Source organism: Telopea speciosissima, chromosome 7, assembly GCF_018873765.1.
Source record: "Telopea speciosissima isolate NSW1024214 ecotype Mountain lineage chromosome 7, Tspe_v1, whole genome shotgun sequence".
NCBI classification, from domain to species: Eukaryota; Viridiplantae; Streptophyta; class Magnoliopsida; order Proteales; family Proteaceae; genus Telopea; species Telopea speciosissima.
In genome coordinates this window covers 18,487,636-18,507,239 of record NC_057922.1, presented here as the reverse complement: position 1 = coordinate 18,507,239, position 19,604 = coordinate 18,487,636, and the positions used below count along the sequence as shown (strand labels likewise).

The 19,604-nt window shown below is 37.6% G+C and overlaps 1 protein-coding gene across 2 annotated transcripts; it reads right to left on the bottom strand.

Moving 5' to 3' along the window:
• Positions 1-2,871: 2,871 nt before the first annotated feature.
• Positions 2,872-16,626, bottom strand: LOC122666781 (protein CLT1, chloroplastic-like). 2 transcript variants are annotated; one of them, XM_043862850.1, is made up of 10 exons: positions 16,172-16,626; positions 13,977-14,122; positions 13,374-13,411; positions 12,991-13,106; positions 10,789-10,888; positions 10,656-10,691; positions 10,460-10,510; positions 10,216-10,339; positions 7,074-7,199; positions 2,872-3,098 (listed from the first exon to the last, which is right to left on the bottom strand). In XM_043862850.1, the coding sequence occupies exons 1-10, from the start codon at positions 16,612-16,614 to the stop codon at positions 2,893-2,895; spliced, it is 1,386 nt and encodes a 461-aa protein (XP_043718785.1). In that variant the 5' UTR covers positions 16,615-16,626; the 3' UTR covers positions 2,872-2,892. The 2 variants fall into 2 exon arrangements, with proteins under 2 accessions (XP_043718785.1, XP_043718786.1); XM_043862851.1 differs by lacking the exon at positions 2,872-3,098 and adding an exon at positions 6,233-6,453.
• Between the last annotated feature and the right edge of the window lie 2,978 nt (positions 16,627-19,604).

The following is a 19,604-nucleotide window of genomic DNA, read 5'->3' as shown; positions in this document are numbered from 1 at the left end:
ATTTTATTTTATTTTTTTGGTAAACAAAAAGCGTGACAAACCAATGATCACTTAAAGCAATCCTTACTGATAGTTTTCTTAATTGGAATTAGAAATTTCTCATTTTTTCCATCTTTTTCTCACTGCAATGAAAACTTAGCAATCACTTAAGGAATCATTCCTCAGGAAGCAGAGGTTCTGATTCTGAATTTGATTCTTCTACAACCCTATGGAGAAAACCGATGAATGTTCGGAAACAAGATCGATTCTTCCATTGGACTTAACACTGGTTTATTAAATAATTCGATTAAAAAAAAAAACAATAACTGTCCTAGTTTTACCGTATCTTTTGTTTCATTTCTTCTAGAACAATCATGTGGCGTTCTAACGGAAATCATTTCTAGAGGGTTATAGCGCGATTAATATTTCTTTAGAATGATTTTAGGACAAGAAATTTGCTAATTAGTCGAAGTAACAAAAGAGAGAATAAAGTTCAATTCAACCTTAGACCTTTCATATGGTTTTCTGTTCTTCATACAATGCACCAGTGAACCACTTGCTTCAAGAACAGAAAGCTAACCATGAGAGCATAAGAACATAATGTAGTTTCACCTACTTATTTCCTATAATAAGTTTACTTCATAATTATTGTCTTCATTCAAAACGTTGCTTTTATATATAGATAAGCGTTACTCAAACTCAATACCCTTGACATTTGCCTTTTTCACTCCTTTTGACAAAGTTTCCAACGACAAACAGACCATTTTATATAAAGCATTTCTTGATACAAAAGGGATTGAAAGATTAAGTAAGGTACAGTTTTTGGGACGAAATTTCGCTGCTACACTAGTAGCAGGAATATTCGTACTACAAGGCTGACAGCCAAGGAAATGAAATCTGAAGGGGTATTTTAAAAAATACTAAAACCTAGGAGGATATTTATAAACCCAAAGGGGAGGACAAATCGTTCTTTCGGTTTGAAAACCTTAGTAGAGAGGTGGTGGTTTTGATCCAACCCTATCAAGACCTGGTTTACACTTATTGATCCGGAATTAGCTAGACCCTTTAAATCAATTTAAGTTCCCTCTTCTTTCTTCCTTACAAAATGGACTTTTAGGTATGATGGTTGGTTCATTGCACTTGGGTATCTTGCTTGGTTTGATCGTTTTTAATTTGGCAACAATCTCTTAGGAGTTAGGACCAGCAATTTGGAGTCAAACGAATCTTTCCATGAATACTAAACATAATTGAGATCCTACCCGTATAACATAGGTCAGTTGCAATATGTGGAATGGAACCAAAGGTCTGAAAACACTCCAGATCGGATACTAAATTTGATTAATTCCTATTTAAATCGCTTCAGAATTAATCAGAATCTATTGGACTCAGTCAAATTTGAGATAGACTCTGCTTAACTCGGTTAGACTCAGTCAGTACACAGAGAATTAGGGGAATTGGAATCAAAGAAGACAAATGCTTAGCTTAGTTGATGTTATCCCTGCTCTCGTTCCCTCTAGTTTCCAATTTCCCACATCAAATATCAAAATTCACAACCCCAGCCTAAATCTGCAACTGGGTCGGCCAAGTCTCTGACTCGGTCAAGTTGATGGCATTATGGCTCTATAAACTCACTAAATGTGGGTCGGGTTAAGTTGGGACCCAATACATTTAGGCTGAATTTGTTATGCATTCTAGGTTGATTTTGTATTCTTGAACAATAAAAACAACTATTTTTATTTCTATAATCTCTTTCTATTTTCCATTTCCCACATCAAAGATCAAAGGTCTTACCGATAGATTCAATTTGGTACAGCTTCAGCCACGTCTCTGACCCAGACCCAGATCCAGACCAGAGTCACCCGACCAACAATTGTCCTAAATCCAACCCAATTTCCCTGGTTTTCCTTTGTTTTCTTTGAAAAAGAGAGAGAGAGAGAGAGAGGGAGGGGGGGAAAAGTCGTTTTCCATTCGATTCTTAACTATATAATAATGTATGTAGAGATGTCAATTATATATATAAACAAGGGAAATCCTCCAAACCTCGGTTGTTTTGTTGGCTCTTTCCTTCAAATACCAGCAAACGACACATACGAAGAAGAGAGAGTCGCGCACAGAGGCAGCAACAAGAGAAAATAACCATTTAGGAATCCTTGGCTATAAACTTAAAAGAATCTGTCAAGGAGAGAAGAGCCTGACGGCCAAACTGGGCATCTCTCTCTGCATCCAACGAGGCCCTGGATGAGCGAGGTAGTGGAAGATGTTAATTAATAGGGGAATGTAGCGTCTCTAATGTCATTACAATTACTACTACTACTACTACAACAACAGAAGATAAACAGAGAAAGAGAGAGAGAGAGAGCGCATCCTCATCATCAGCTGCTGCGAATTGAGGAGGGTTGATGAACGGGTACTTCAGTACAAGCTCTGTTCTCATCTTACTCGCACTCACGGTGTCGCTCTTGCTGTTACCACTGATGCTGCCGCCACTGCCTCCACCGCCGTTACTGCTGCTTCTAATCCCGGTCATCATCTTGGTCGTCCTCATGTTACTCGCCTTCTTGCTTTCCGATGTCTCCAATGTCATCGTCTCCTCTGTCTAATCTCTCTCTTCTCCTCCTCATGGAAGAAAGATAAAATATTCAAGGGTTTCTACAATAGAGATTCCCTCTGCCTCTGATCTTCCATTTCATGTAAATAATCCAATATTCAAAAAAGGGAGGGAGCTAACTTGCAGATAAATCTCCAATTTTGCATTCCCCTTATTCTTTCTTTCATTATTTTTTGGTTGGATTAAACTAATAGTACATTTTCTTCGGTCTTCAGCCGCCTCTACTGTTCATCTTTTTTTTTATATCTTCTTCTTGAGTACATACAGAGAAAAAGAAAAGAACGGGGGGCTGTGATCGTTAGAGACTAGGCATGATGAGGACGGTCAAGGGAGGTGGACATGGTGGTGGTGGTGGCGGCGGCGGTGGTGGTGGTTGTGGAGGAGGGAGACCAACAGTAGAAGAGGAGGCCGGAGACAAGAACGGCTACACCAGTGACGAAGCCAGCGGGGAGAGAAGAGGCAACACCGATGTAGGGGAGAGGGAGTGTGAAGGCGTAGACGGAGAGAGGAACTGCACCAACAAACAAACAACAGGCAGCAAATGAGCAAATCCAAAACCAAAACAAATCAAAAGTCACAACAACACAGAGAGAGAGAGAGAGAAGTCAATATCAGGGATCTAATGCACCCACATCGTAACATTAACATATCTCGGGTTACAGTAAAGAAGGTGAATGAATCAAATAAGACAAGAAACCCAACCATCCTGTCTCTCTTCTTCCTTTCGTCTCATTCTCTTCCACTTGCCCACAGGTTTGGGATCATTGTTTCCATTTGTTTTTTTACATTCGGAGAAGAATCGAATATCCGTACCTACTGCAACTGGTGTAAGTCGCTGCTGCATGGATTTCATCCAATTATCCAAAGATTACTATTAAGGTTGCCTAATTTTTTATTATTTTGTCCAGAACTGAAGTCTATAGATAGATTTTGGGTGTACTGTTCCAAACTTGGAAATTGGAGTAAGAATTTTCGGTAGGTTTTCTAATTTCCTTCTTCTTATTAATTTAATTATTTTTTAAAGTGTTACCAAAAAAATTTTCTTTTTCCAAATTTGCGATCAATACCAATAAATTGTTTTTTTTCCTTGAGAAATTAAAAAGGTCATCTGAAAAAGAAAAAAAAAAAAAAAAACTTCTGGCAAAGAACATGGTTCTAAGAATCGGTGTCTGGTCGGCTGTATGTATCAATATCAGCCTCTATTGATTCCTAATCGATCCCATATCGATCCACACATAAGGACCAAGTGTAAAAAATAAATAAAAAACCATCCAATTTACACGTGATCTGGATCAGTATCATATCAATATTAGCCGAGATCGATAAGGATGCTAAACCGGATACCAATTACTAAATCCTTAGTGATTAGAAAATGAGTTTGAACACATACTCCATAGGATCTTTATCCCCTGCAATTCCCTGTCCAGTCCCTAGTGGCCCTAACAAGGGGAGGCGCAATGGCCATTCCACCCTGCCCGAACACACTACCCGGGTGGGGTTCACCCTCCTCTTAATACAGGCACTAGGGAATTGGACCGACCAGGGAATTGCAGGAGATAATTTTCCAACAAAATGTGAGACAAAGAATTATATCCTTAGAATACTTGTTAAAGATGATCCAATCTCTATTTGGATATCAAATCAACTTCGATTCACAACTCTATTCAAAGCTATTAAGCTTCGCCTCCATCAAATATGGTAGGTATATCCAAAGTCATATTCTGTAATTAGTTTCTCGATAAAAAGTATAACTACGTCTTCCTTCATCCACAGAACCTCTTAATCCATAGGATCTGACCTTCAGATTGGACTAGAAATGGTATGTAAAATAAGAAAATTATTTTTAAGTAATCCAATTATACAAAGAGATTTTCTATTCACTTTTCATCTTTTTAGAGAAGGGGGTTCTTCTCTGAGCAAGCGGCATGAGGAGTACACCAATGAAGAACGGTGAAACGGTTTCTTAAATAGGGTGTAGGACGATCATTTATTAGCTCATAGAACCTTTTCCCATTTTGTTTTTTGTAATCTCTCACTCATTTATAATTTATTTTGTCTGTAATTCTCAAGAGTCAACAGGGTACGGATGGCCAATGAAATTGCCGTGTGCTTCATTACATGAGAGATGAGACCTTCCCTCCACTCCATGTGGAGTTGTTTCTTTATTGGGATATTCTAAGACCAGACCAGGTTAATTGCATTGACCCAAGTATCTGACGTTATCATTCCCCACTCAACAGCTCTTTAAAATCCTTACATCGCACATGAATGCAACGGTGGGCATTTTTTTAATGATCGGTCCTAACGCCCACCCCTGCCCTTTTCTTGCCTCATGCTTTATGAAGACACAACAACACAGATCTTCCATGGCGCGTCCTGCGCAGACACAAGACGATGCACACTGACCGCCTTACCCCTACCTGAACAAGACACTGGGGTTAGTTTAAGCCCTGTGCGGGCGTTGGACCTACCAGCCCACTCACCATAAACTATTAGCCCATCAAGTCCTAAGTACGAACCGGGCCTCCTAGGTGAGGCTGATCCAATTTGAGAGAGAGAGAGAGAGGCACTCTGATGATCAGCAGTGTGACCATGGACCCAACACTATATAACTTATGGGCATAATTTTCCACGCTGCCTGCATTAGGGGAATCTCCCACACAATGTGGGAAACAGTTTCATTCAGTAGAAGCCCACATGGCGTCTCAGGATAGTGTCAATACGGTCTTACAGCTTATTATGTGAGAGAGAGAGATCAAGGGAAGGAATTCCCACATCGCCTGCGTGGGGATTTTTTTCTTTCAAAGATGTGTATTGATTTCTATCTACTTTTTTAAAACACTGTAAATAAAAAGCTATTAAAACAATGAATCCACCAAGATAAACTTCTTCCCACTTGGTACATTTTAATCTTTGAAATTGAAATAAGCAGGTATGACTATGAATAAAATCAATAAATAATTGTGGACATAGACACACTTTATAGATTTTTCAAATGATAGAAAGTGAACGATCTAAAGGATTAAATATCTATTTGAGGGGGAAAAAAAAGTATATTACCTGATCCACTTGCATAATAATAGGGAACACATTCAAAGAGATCAGCTTTTAAGCAAAAAGGTCCAAGTTGAAGTTGGATTGGAATGAGTATATATGTCAAACAGAGTCATATAGGACTAGTTTCATTGAACCAGACTGCTACAAATAAAACAAAATAGAGGGGGCCCATGAAAGGGTGGCTTTCACCATTTTTTTTTAATTTTTTTTTTGGTAATTGGCTTGGCATGAGATATTTCTTCTATTTCTAGTTACAGTAAGATGCATTGTCTCATTGTTTTTAAGGGTATTATTGACTTAACATCTGGGAATTTTAAAAAATAAATAAATTTTCATTCATTGAGTATGAATTATATGGGCATACTTAGGGGAATAGCATGGACATGTTCAACGGAAGCCTTTAATTGCTCAATTACAGAGGAGTGATTTTATTCAGATTAAAGGAGCTAAAAGAGCCTAGGCATAAATGGACTCTTGAGAAGTGGTGAGGAAAGACATCCATTGATTAGGACTTGTAACAAGTATGGCTTGGAATAGAGCTGATTGGAGAAAAAGGATCCATGCAGCCGACCCCATTTAGTTGGGATATAAGGCTGAGTTGAGTTGGGCAGACTTAAGGGAATATTGTATATACAACCATAGTATTTATAGAAAAATTAGATTTGTGCTGTCAGAACACTCACTAACAATCTCTGTGGACATATAAAACCTTTGGATGAATAGCCTACTTAAATAGGAGCAGAATTTACTACTTTGTATGAAGACTGACACATGCTAGCTCTCTGTCATGGAACTCAGCCCATTGTTGGCTATGTTTCAGCAAGCCAAGCCTAAGATTTGTTTTGCAGCCAATTAGGCCTTATATTAAGCTCGTCAGCTAAAAGAACCTGAGTGAAGCCTGTCGGGCTTGGCTAGTTTAAAAGTTCATCTCATTTAATCAACTGTATGTATTACATGCTATTCTGATATATTATGTTTATGTATAAATAACATATATATTCTAACAAATTATGTTATCTAGAGTAATGGTAAGTATCAATACTTGTCGACGTCCTACGAGTTTTGGAGTGCAGCAGTTATTTCATGGGTTTTCAGCTTTGGGCTTTGAATCAACCTAGCTTTTGATGGGCCCTTATGTGAACCGAGCCAAGCTGCGCCTAGCCCGCGAACCTAAACCCATCGAACCTAAACCATCAAAATCTTAATTGGAGCCAGAGCCTTGCAAATCAGGATTTTCTCAAGTTTAAACCGCCCAGTCCCAGAGTGATTAACACAAGCCAAGCTGGGCAAAACTCGGGTGAAATAGGCTCATTTACAGCCCTTCCTGATTTGCTTGACCACAATGTCATCCGGATATCCATATTTTCTTATGTTTATTTCATATTAGCATTCATGAATGTTCATTCAGATGGTGGATAGGAGTAAAAACCTGAAAAAGTGGATGCAAGGCAAGAAACCACAGCAGAAGAGATCTTCAGAAGGTGTAGCAGTGATATGTTGAAGCCCATATTAACAATTACAAACAGCAATGGCAGCAACGGTGCCCCTTCGCATCCTGCAGCCAAGGAGAGCCCATGTAACCAAACGATTTCTTTCCACATGGAAGTGCTAGATGAAAGTGATCACAACTTACCAAGAAAGTGGTCAAAACTGTAAAATTGAACAGCATAATCAGGATATAAGGGAGAGGGTTGGGCACGCCACCCACTCCAGGTAAGCTAGCAGGCGGCAGACACAGGGGAGGGGGGACAGCCATGGGCAGGGGGTCTTTTCACTGGGAGGGGGGAGAGAGGCAGACACATGGCTGGGCAGCTCGGCGGCGCACCCATCCTTTTCCCTTGATATAATTATGTTGGACTTCAGACACCTATCCACAAACAAAAAATCTACACTTGGGACCATGAGAGGGTTCAGACCAACCAGTTCATGTTTCCCTTGATTGTACTTAAATCAGCCATTTTCCTTAGCGGTTAGTCGTATTTCCTTTACATCAGAGAGGATCATCTACAACAGCTGCAAGTTATTTTTGACATTGACAATTTGCTAGTGGCCGCCATCGGATGTGCGGTCATAATAAACAGTATAAGCACCACATGTTTTTGTGGTAGTTACCATGTAAGAAAATCAAGGTACTTTTTTATCACCCTTTCAGAAGTATTCTGCTACTTTCCAATGGACCACTTGTAATTTGCAGTCAGAAAACAGTTTCAGAAGTCATCATTTTCTGATTCAGAGCCAGTGGCAATGGCCAAAACCTCATTTTCTCCAACAGAATTGAAATGACATTCTCTGAAAAGTGCTAAAAAATTGTAATCCCAGTTAAATCCTCTTCAAATTTGAGGATCTAAACAATGAAAACACATTTGCACCAACAGTTACGTATGTTAACTTGCCGGTGAAGCCAACGTATTAGTAAAATTTACCTCCACATGTAACAGTTCTATATCTAGCAAAATGAACTTTCAAGTTTACGCAAAAATCACATTTTGATACTTCATGAAGGAACATCTAGTATTTGATTTCGACAAAGCACCAGGGGGATTGAAGGGTGTTCTGAGACCAGCATTCCCACAGATGAGAAGGTAAAAATTTCAGTCCAGCTAAGAAGAGGCCTCATGGATGGGTTCCATTTCCTTATTGGCTGTCCCCTAATGTGATTAGTAGAATAGAGAACAATGTGATAATTTGATCTTTGGGGAAAGTTTGATACTGGCTTCAGAAGGTGATTTGATGTTCACAGCATCCATTTGTCAGCACAAGCTGATTGCGAAAGCAAAATAATGTCTTCTGTATCATGTAGACAAATAGTTTCATTTGAAGAGTCATTTTCTCTCGTTTTAATGCTTTAGTAACCCTTTCACCGAAAAAAAGCTCATTAGTGACCCCGACAGGGCACAAAACAATGAATTATTAACTCACCAATAAAGACATAAGTCATGTAACTATCCTTTATGAACAATTTGGAAAAAGTTCCCCACTTCTTATAGTTCCATGAAAGAAATAAACAAGGAATAAATAAACTAAGATTGGCAGAAGTGTCATGTCAGGCTTGTTGGAAGTCCCAAGTGTCTTTTACTAACATTTCTCTAGGTTAATTAGACATTTGAACGGACATGTTTTGAGAAGCATTAATTTTACCTGAAGCAACATGATGATTTTTTGGAGAAGACACCAGGATTCCTATGGATAGCAACCTAGCAAGTTCTCTAACTACAGTTTTGATAACTTCAATTGCTCTCTACGGAGCCATCAAAAATATTTAAAATATTTTTTATACTCATGACTTAGCCATATTTGTATTGACCATTCTCATTGTGCTTGTTGACACTGTAAATTGTCAGGCAAGACTGTTAGTCAATTCATTTAACCCTAGATACTTGTTCTTTGTCAACCCCTTCTGCAGACCGTTCTTTAGCCTTAGAAAAGGGAAACTTCCTTGTGCCTCTAGTCTGAATTGTTGATATTCTACGATTTCCTCACCTCCATTTCCCTGACAGAATTTTGGAGAGGTGTAGTACCCTATAGTTCAAATTCCCGGTCACCCCACAAAAAATATTTAAGCTCAAATTCTTTAATTCTTTATGATCTAGTGCCTTTCACCAAAAAAAGAAAAACTAAAATTCTCATCTTATACATGGACCCTTTCAGGGACTTGCCTTCCCCATGGACCTTACAGACCATGAGCTTCCTTGGAACATAGAATTTTTATATAACATCTTAATGCGTCCAATGCTTTTGACGAGGTTTTATAATCTGGACCCTAGTAATTATATGTTCTTTTCTCGTGCACTGGGTACGTCCTTTATATATATATATATATATATATTCTTCACCAAGTCTCTTTTATCCTTAAATCACTTAACTCTTACGTTTGGCCTTCGCTTTTAGGATTCAGTGTCACATCATTGGAGCTTTGCTATGAGCTACGGTAAGATTTTTTGCACAACTCACAGCTCACAGCTCATATCACCCCACTGGACTTTCTAGTAGAGCAGCCACGCTATGGTTATCACGGGAAGACTGGTGATGTTTAATCTGTTTTCTCATGATTTCCCCTTCAAACTCAAAAATGCTCCCATTGAGACACAAGCCTTCACATTGATAAGATGGTTTAACAATCTCTCCTCCATAAGAGATTGGTTTATGTGAGACTATTTTCACCCTAATTTTTCCTAATATGGCATTTTATTTTATTTCTTTCCTATATAGATGTAAATGTAATTGTTGAAACACGTGTCAGTTTTCTTTGAAAAATAAATCCTATTGTGAAAATTATGTATTGGATATTTCTTCCCTTCAAGCTTTTTGGTTGTTTGTTAGTCTCTTGACTGAACACACATACCAAAGCAGCTAGGAACCAAATTATTTGAATGTGGATTTACTGAGCCCCAAGAATTTCATTGCAGCCATTGGGTTCCATTCTTAGGGAAATAATGATTGGATTAAATTTATAAAGATTTATTAGTCTGTCCATATTACACATTTATAGCTTAGATGAGAAAAGAAATAAACTTCGATCTCTAAGCACAAAGAAATTGAAGAGAAGATTAGAAACGGTTAATATGGCATACCATTTGATAAAGTACCGATGTTTAGGAAACATGCTGCCCCATCTTTAAGATAGCTTGGCAGTTGATGGAAAGGAACACCCCATAACTTCGATAGAAAAGGTAGCAAAAGGCATATAAACAGTGCCTGATTGATAAAAACAAACACAACAAGCTTTCTCTCAGATTTCATTTTGAAACTACATAAGAATGTCAGCTAAGAATCTTAGAAAAGAATAGATACTGAAAAGTCACTAAAGTTGCTTACTTGGAAAGCAGATCCATAAGAATTCACAACAAAAAGATCTACAGAACCTCCCTACAATGAATATATGACCACTTGTGATTCCAAGACGCAGGTAGATAAAGATCAATGAATATATATAACAAGCAAAAAAACAATATAGTTGGCACGAGATTGGGAAACTATAACTTCATTGGTGATAAAGTGTCAGTATACATACCTTTAATTGTTTACGAGCATCCAAGAAAATAATTTCCTACAAGTGATAAAATGTAGAAGTCATTACAAGAAACTTAACTCTTGAAAGCCTGAAGTATGAGAAAATTTTCAAATCCTTTCAGAATGTTAGCAACCTTCAACACCGTGTCACCAGCTTGAAACAAAAAGGATGTAATCATCAGAAGCGTCCAAAAGATCCCAGCATCTTTCAGTGAAAGACCACCACCAGATCCACTGCATATCAACAGAGATAAATACTCCAGACACATATCATGACTTGTAATTTAAATGTTTCAGCTAAAGGCAATTTCAGAACTGTCAAACCACATGAAAATTATGATTGATCACCCTATTTCTTGAATGGGAAAGAGTCAGGGCTTGTTTCCATTTCAAAGCCATCAACATGCAATAGTGGAAAAATCCAGTGAAATCCACATACCAATCCCTTTGCAAAACAATTGTTAGCATCAGAGGCTTGTTCACTAATAAATGACTTGGGAACTTTACCTACTACACTTGAGAAGTCCTAGATAGGTAGGAGACCTACTAGGAGCCAAACAACAGGATCAAATAACAAAAGGGGCTGCTGGTTTGAATGGACAGCACTAGGATTTAGGTCAATTCCTAGGGTTTGGGTTGGATATTGGGAAAGGGGTTTATAGGGTATTAATGGGCAGGTCTAGGGGGTCAATATGGTAGAAGGGGTTAGAGTGGGAGTTTGGGGCTGAAACTTGGATCGAGTGTCAACAATGATGTAAGGGATGTATTCTGAAAGTTTGGTTTGAAACTGGATGGGGCTGAAATTTGAATCGAGTCTCTCATAGGGTTTGAGGAAGACTCGATCAAATTTTTAGCAGGTTCTAATGGTTAGATTTGGCTGGGCAGAGTTCTCACGAAAATCACCTTGTATGTGACCTTCTAGAAGGAAGAAGAATAGTTGCAGAATTTCTTACTTGTTGCGAAAACCCTTGGGAACAAAGGCCCAACATATATGTAACCCAACCCTAGACTTATTCCTAATAAAAGAAGCCCAGTTTGGTGATAAATCTGCATCACTAGATAGAAAAATAACTTCTTGATTTGAATCATTACTTAAAGGTTCCAGTTTAATATTTATAAGATGAGTTTCTCAGAAAAAGGTTGTATTGTAGGCGTTTGATTGATTCTCTTTTCTTTTCATTTTTGTTGCTTTTTTCTTCTTTCTCCCCCCACCCCTGCTTGTGGAGTGTCTCTAACCCCAGCTGTGTATAGTTTTGTATGTTTTTTGTGTTCTGTGATAAATTGTTGCTTATAAGAGAAAAAGTATTAGATTCTTTTTTAGTGCATAACATTGGTTCCGAACTTTCATAGTCCTATTTATAAGTAGCACAAAGTGGGCATAGAAATCAGTAAATGAGAAAATAAAAACTCTTAACAAAAAAAATCAACAAAAGATTAGATCTATAGAAGAGAAATTGAAAGCATTATTTAAGACAAAGTTTATTAACTTTATTTCCAAATGTATTCAGAGACTACCATTGTACATCTTACAATACCACCTCTTCATGTAGCTCTGCTAATGCCATAATAACATCCTAGGAGAAACAGCAATTAGGAATGAATGCACTAAAGCCACTTGGCCAGTTATGAGTTTTGATGATGACCCTATGGTTTCAGGCTTTCTCAATTCCATGATCTTTGAAAAAGCCGACAATATACAGGATTCTATAGCTACAAGCTCCAACTATTTCATTTTCCAGATGAAATACCTTTTCCTCTGACATGCTATAAAACTATACCAAACATAAAACATCTATTTCTGTTCCTTGTAAATTTTTTTTGGGTGAATAAATAATTCATTACCAAAGACCCTGAAAAGGGGAGAAAAAGGATACACAAGAGGAATTACAAGAGAACCAAAGCAATACAAAGCCGCACCCAACCATCAAGATAGGGGGGACAGAGGGCTGCAGCAAGGACAAGGACAAACCCCAGGAGACAACCATCAGACTGTTCCTTGGGGAGTCAGAAACATTAAGACGGGGTAACATAAGGAGCTTAGAGCTAACATCAAAGTAGATAGCTTTCCAAATGGAATCTCTTCTCAAGAAACTGAACTCTACAGTCTAGAAAATATTTAGAGTGAAATTTCAAAATAATAAATCTGAAACTCCAAACAGCATGCACATTGAAGCTACAACAATAGTTATTACAAGTACCCATTTTAGGCTCCTGACATATGAAAATGTAAAAATATACTCAAGAACATAATAGATCATTGAAAATATAGTTTAGTAGGGGCAAAGCCCAGAATTGAAGTGAACTTCAAGAGATGATATTACAAGGAAAGTAGTTACCTTGCAACAGTTATTATAACACCAACAGAGACAAGAAAGCATCCAAGAATTTGATTGAACCTATATCTTCTCCCAAGGAAAATAGCTGACAAGAGAAGCTGCCACACAAGAAAGGTCTGCAGAGAAAAGTAAAGAACCATAATAATTCAACTATTCCAATATTACAATTTAAACATAGTGAAGATGATGAAAAGAAAACTAAAGCGATCAAAGACCAAGAGTTTGCCATGGGAGAAAATACAAAACTATACCATTTCATCCTCCCATGGGTCATACTAGAACAACTTGGGAAGATAACATTTGGCAAGCCACAGGATCTTCACTTGTACAAAAATCCATTTCGGGAGGGGAAAGAAAAATCTCAAAAAGACCAAAAATAATACCTGAGACAATATTGGAATGGATGCCCCAGAAAGCATGGCTGTTCAAGAAAGGGAAAATGAAAAGATCAGCTAAAAAAGACCCAAACATACAAAGAATAGGAGGATACCATTTGAAAATGTGTGAAATTTTAAGTTTGGTTGTCATTCTAGACAATATAACAGAAAGGAAATGTTGGTACTGAACAAAGGGAAAATGCATTTCTAACTCATCTGATAGATGTTATTGAGTCAGACACATCAAAGCCAAAACTTACATCGCAAATCATTGCTTAAAAATTTTTACACAACATATCAAACAAAAATATAGATGAAACGTAAACCTACAGCATTTGAAAATAATTAAAAAATATCCTAAGCCATGAATATAATAACTTCAATCTCACAAGGAACAAAACTCTGATATGAGGGCCAATGTGACGATATGACAGAAATACTAATGAAATGCAACCACAATAACATCACTCAAAAAAGACAATACTATATCTTTGGAAATGAATAAAACAAGAAGCTACAATTCTCAGATTCAATTGGTCTACAGTACGACTAGAAACACGGCCATATAATAAAGGCAATTGAACAAGATTAGTGAAGAATATATTTTACCTCCAGCTGCCATTCCACAAGCCGCAGCAAGAGCCTCCAACAGACCAACAAGTAGAAATGGAGTTTTTGGCAAGGAAAGCATCTCATCAGTTACAATGCCAGCATGATAGCGGGCATACAATATAGAAAAGTAGACCAGCACATATCTGAAAAGAAGATAAACATTATGACCTTTGACTTTGAGGAAGAACTCAAATAGTTCATCCAATAATAAATTTTGGCACATGATTCAGAGATCACCAAAATGGTTTATATGTGGCATGAAAGTAAAATAAATAGTCGATGGATTAGACAAGATATTGTGATCCTTCCGCCATATGTCTTTTTATTATTTTGTTATTCCACTAATACTAATATATTGTGCTAGTTCTAAATTTAGTGGTTTCTGTAGCTGAGGTAAAATAATGTCTGTGTTTCATGTCATTTAAAACTGTAAACCAGTTAAGGTAAAGCATCATTCTTAGTAACTGGAAAGTAGTTTAGGTGGAGTTTAATAATAGAAAGAGAAAAGGTGGGAATAATTCCCCAACTCTACCTCCTCACTACTCTTCAAACCCCCACCACCAAAAAAGAAAGGGGGGAGGGAATCCAAGTTCTGTTCTTTCTCACTTGTCTTAGTTCTCCCTTTCATCCCCATCTCTTCTTTTTCCTAAGCATCAAACTTTTCTTGCATAATGAGTGAGGGTGGGGGAGGAAAACCAGCTTGATTTGAATCCAATAGAGTTTTTCACATCTTTTTGGATCATTTTCTTCCCTAATTTGCATCCCCCTGATAAACTATACCTTCCTCCTCCCTGTCTGAATTGGTCTTGCCTCAACATAGGAACCTCCTTCCTTTTATACTTTTTTTTAAATAATGCAGCTGTCATAAGAAATCATATTAAACAAGGTCGCTTATTCCCTGTTCCAAAGCGAGAAAGATCTAATTCTTTCATCTCATTTGAAATGAAAGAGTTCACTAGGAAACTTTGAACAAATTGTGCATTTCAAATAAGGATATGAGCATGGGAGTTTACAACACAAACATACAACCAGGCATTTTAGGATTTACAAGAAATGAAATAATGCTACACTTGTCATCATTTGACGGAGACGTGCCTCCATTTAATTAGTATATCCTTGACTTCAAATGCCAAATAATAAGGGTTTTAAAGAACATTACTTTGGTAGATTCATTTGTGCATTCAAACATGCCTCTTATATTACTTAATTATGCATACTTCTTAGTTATAGTAACTGATAATTGATCATATTCTGCAATCAAACTCAACTCACTGAGTTACATATCAACTACTTGGAGTCGTTCATTTCACTCTGTTTTCAACCATAATTGCCATTGCCACATTAGCACTCAGAGGCACTAATTTAAAAATCAGAACTGGATCAGTCGAATCAGCGGTGACCTTTTCTCACCGGGTTGCTGAGTTTCAAGATCTGAGGGGCTGATTCTAAGGTTTCTGAGTCTGATCCCAGCCAATTCCAATCCGATTTGTATTGAAAATCGGCACTAACCTCCAAATTTGAAACATATGAACTCCCTGATATTTACTGATATTTTCGAACCAGCTGGTTTTCATTCATTCATGTGGGGACTGGGGAACCAAACAAAATCACGTATAACATGAGTGAGTAATCTTTCTCGGTCAGTTTTGGGATTTTTGTTTGTTTGTTTTTTTTTTTTTTTAAAGTAATACGAAATAATGAAAATGCCCCTCAACACTTGAATATGACAGCAGAAACAAAAATGCAAGTGTCCCTTTACGAAGGAAATAAACGTGTTTGCGGGTCATATAATTCAAGTGGTCCCACGCATGACACGTTATATAATGGCTATAAAGTAGAAATTGGGGGCCCCACTAACTAATTTGTACGTTATCTCTAAACCGTTCTACAGATGGCACTTCACATGTATCCACGTAAGCTATAATAAAATAAATGTCGGATCAGAATCCCCAGACTGACAGTCAAATCTGACGGCTATAAAAATAGCACCTCACATGAGGTAATCAAAAGGAGACGAATGGAAATTGGAATAGTTCTCCACTATGAAACGTTGGATTAGAATCTATAGTGCCATCTCCGGTTCCAAAGACAGGGTATCTCTTACAAAAGATTCCAATCCAACGGCTATAACAGGTCTGAAGTTCTGAAAATAAAATCGACCATGGACAAAACGGAGAATAGTGAAAAGTTACCCGAAAGTGGCGAACTGAGCGAGGAAGAAAGGGTAGTGCTTGAGAGGGACGAGAGCAAGCTTGTATAGAACCCTATTTCCTACTCCCATAACCACCGTCGCCGTCGCTGCCACCACCACCTCCACCGTCCGATCACGATCTGCTTGCCGCCGACCATCCACCTCCTTCTTTTCGACGATGCTGCTATGCTTCACCGACTCGTTGTTCTCAGCCACGCCATTCAAGCACGGACTGCAATTCCCCTCGCTCAAGCTTTCTGATCCGATCGATTTCACAATCCATAATCTCTGCCTATTCCATCTTTCCGATCTCAGATCGATCCCTTGTCGTTGCTTAATCAGAGGCGGTGAAATAGCGATTCCACGAAACGGTTTCCGAACCGCAGATGGAACGAGACGCTCGGCACCGCCGGGAGTGACTCGGTGACACCAGCATGCAGTCATTATGTAATATTTTGCAGCAAGTAACTGTAAAATGAATTCCGAGATGAAGAGGAATTCCTTGAATTTAAAGGTTTTAAGCTAAAAAATATTGAGGATCGAAAGAAGGAAAATATTGGTGGGCGGATGAAACAGAACAAAGTTTTTAAAAGGCAGAGAAGAGTGATCGGTCCAGGAACTTATCCTTGTCTTTCATCAACAGTGTAAAGCGTTGAAGTAGAATGCATTTTTGTTCCTCTTCGTGTCCGCTACTTTGGTTTCTGCTTTTTTGGGGAAAGTGATTTTTAGAGAATGAGAGAATCCAGAGGGATCACAAGGGATCTAAATAGAAAAGTGAAAAGGTATTTGAGGTCATGGACAGACTTTAGTAAAAGAGGAACATTCATTTTCTCAGCCACTGCTCTTCCAAGTGTATTTTTTTCTTTAATGGAGAATCCTCTTATTAATCATGTCTCAATTTTAATTTTATTATTCGAAGAATAATATTTACTGAAAGACCCAGGGACCAGGGGGGTCATACTTGGGTCCAAATTTGCATTTATTTGCTGATCTAGATCTGACTGGGTCCAATTTGCAACCCCCTTTCCCAAAAAAATAAATCTGACTTGAGTTTCCAAATATAGGTCCAGGGTTTGCACAAGCATGACTCATAATAGGATGAAAATCTTATATTTCCTATGTGTGTCTTGCAAAGGTAGGGTTATTAGACCATTTACCCTTACCCTCAAACCATGCCAGGGAATTCTTATGTATGTCCATGCAGATGTACCAAATTCTCTAATTAGTACTTGGTATTTTTTGTTTTTCGCTTCTTAAGATTTTTTGAAATCCATTTTTACCATTTGGTAAACTCTGTTGGATCGAAACTTTACATATGGGTAGAGGTACTCCCGTTTATAAAATTTAAGCCTCATCTAATCATGCCACATGGTAGAAACAAATGATCACAAAGAGAAAGCTATCTCCATGTCAGTAGAGAAATCTTGTCTATAAAATTACTGAATGACCCTACTTAGATGGGTAAATGGGGAGCAGAGGGGTGTGCCACCAATTCCTTACCCGTTTAGTTATACTCTCCCCACAAGGAGCGGGCAAGGCGAGTAAGAGGGCAAAATTACCAAAACTAATAGCAAACAACACTCCACCTAAGTTTAAACTTTTGAGGGTTTCCCAAGTTGCGAAGAGTAGGAGGAATCTCCCGTGCCAAACCAATGGTAGCACATAGAATGGTATCGTAAGTAAAGGGCCCATAATTAATAGGAGGAGAAAGAAAAACGAATAAAATTATCTGTGAGAGAACTGTTGGGGTTGGGAAACAACAATCTCTTTCCAATGTAAGCAACGCCTAAAAATAGTATGTGCAAGATCAATAAGAACAAACAAACAAACAAAAAAGAAACAATCACACAAGAGACAAGATATTTACGTGGTTTGGCAATGCCGCTTATATTTACGGAATGATTTGATCTTCCACTAAAAACAATAAAAGAACAAAAAAAGTACAATATGCGATTTCATACCCAAACCCAAGTCCTTTGTACACCCTTTCTTTCTTTCCTTTGTTCACTTGATCACTCACTCACTTCCTGTTTCTCTCTTTCAGCCTTTCTCCCTTTTTCCCTTGGTGTCTCTACACCCCTTTCTTCTTATTTTTTTTTTCTTCTCCAGTCTCCTCTTTTGGCACTTTCTCTCTCCTTAGAGAAAATCCACTAATTCTCTCTCCCCTATCTTGTTAGACAAGATTTGACTTTTTCTCTATTTTAAAGAAAACTCGCTCTCATTTCTTCCAAAAAGTCTCTTGAAAGACTCCACTTTGTTTAATATTTTCAACCACTTCCATTTACTTGGAAGATCCAACATTGTTAAAGACTCAACTCCTCCACTTAAAGAGTTTCACATTCCATTCAAATGGACAATCCAAACTAGACCATTAAACCAACCCACTAACCTATCTAAATAAAAGCTTCCAAACCCAACACCAACGTACATTGATCAAAACTAGCTTTTGCAATACACTTCGTCATTTATTCATTTCATGAAAGAGAACATGAAAGTTATAATTTTTTTTTTTTATTTTTATTTTTTTTGGGTTGAAGAAGAAAAAGGCATTAAACTAAGAAAACAACAAATCTACAATATTGTACTTAATATATTGCATATATGCCTACTTCTAGCCTTATCTGCTAGGCTATGAGCTACACAAATAAACTGGTTGTCCATCTTTTTAATACAAATTGCACGAAACGAAAAGATTGTTAGGGTTTAGGGTTTAAGCACAAAGTTGCTTAAAGCATTACACCCTGAGTATCTAGTTTGGAATACCTGCATCCGCCTCCACTAGTATATATAGGAAAACTAGGGTTTAGGTCGATGGGCTAATTACTAGATTGCCCCTCACGGGGCATTAACACAAGTAGGATTATATGAGAACATATAAAGGGATATTACATAAATACCCTTACAATCTCCTCATATGTTCTACATATATCCATTACACATGTATAGGAACCATTGTTCAATCAAGTAATTGAATCAATATAAATTGAATATCAATAATCCAATAAATCAAATAAGAAATAAGTAGACTTCAAGAAATAAAACTAGGGTTTTAGATCAAAACTAAACCCAACAATAAATCCGAAGTTCCACATGCAAGTGGCTAAACCAAAAGAAATAATCAAAAGAAAAGTCATTGCAATCCATGTGACTTTACTCATCAAGTAAGTCATCCTCATCGAGATCCGATTCAACCGTTCTCCTCCATCTTCGCCATTCTCTGTAATTTGTCAAATATGAATTTCATAAGATATTATGAATTCAATCATTTGCACAATAGTATCTAGTTCAACAATAAGAACTTAGTACATTTCATATATGGTGAAGGTAAATCAAAAAACAATAAGCATCATCATCAAGTTTCTTTACAAGAACTCGATCCTATATAGTCTCTATCATAAGGACCATACCATGTTTCCATTTGGAATATCGTATCC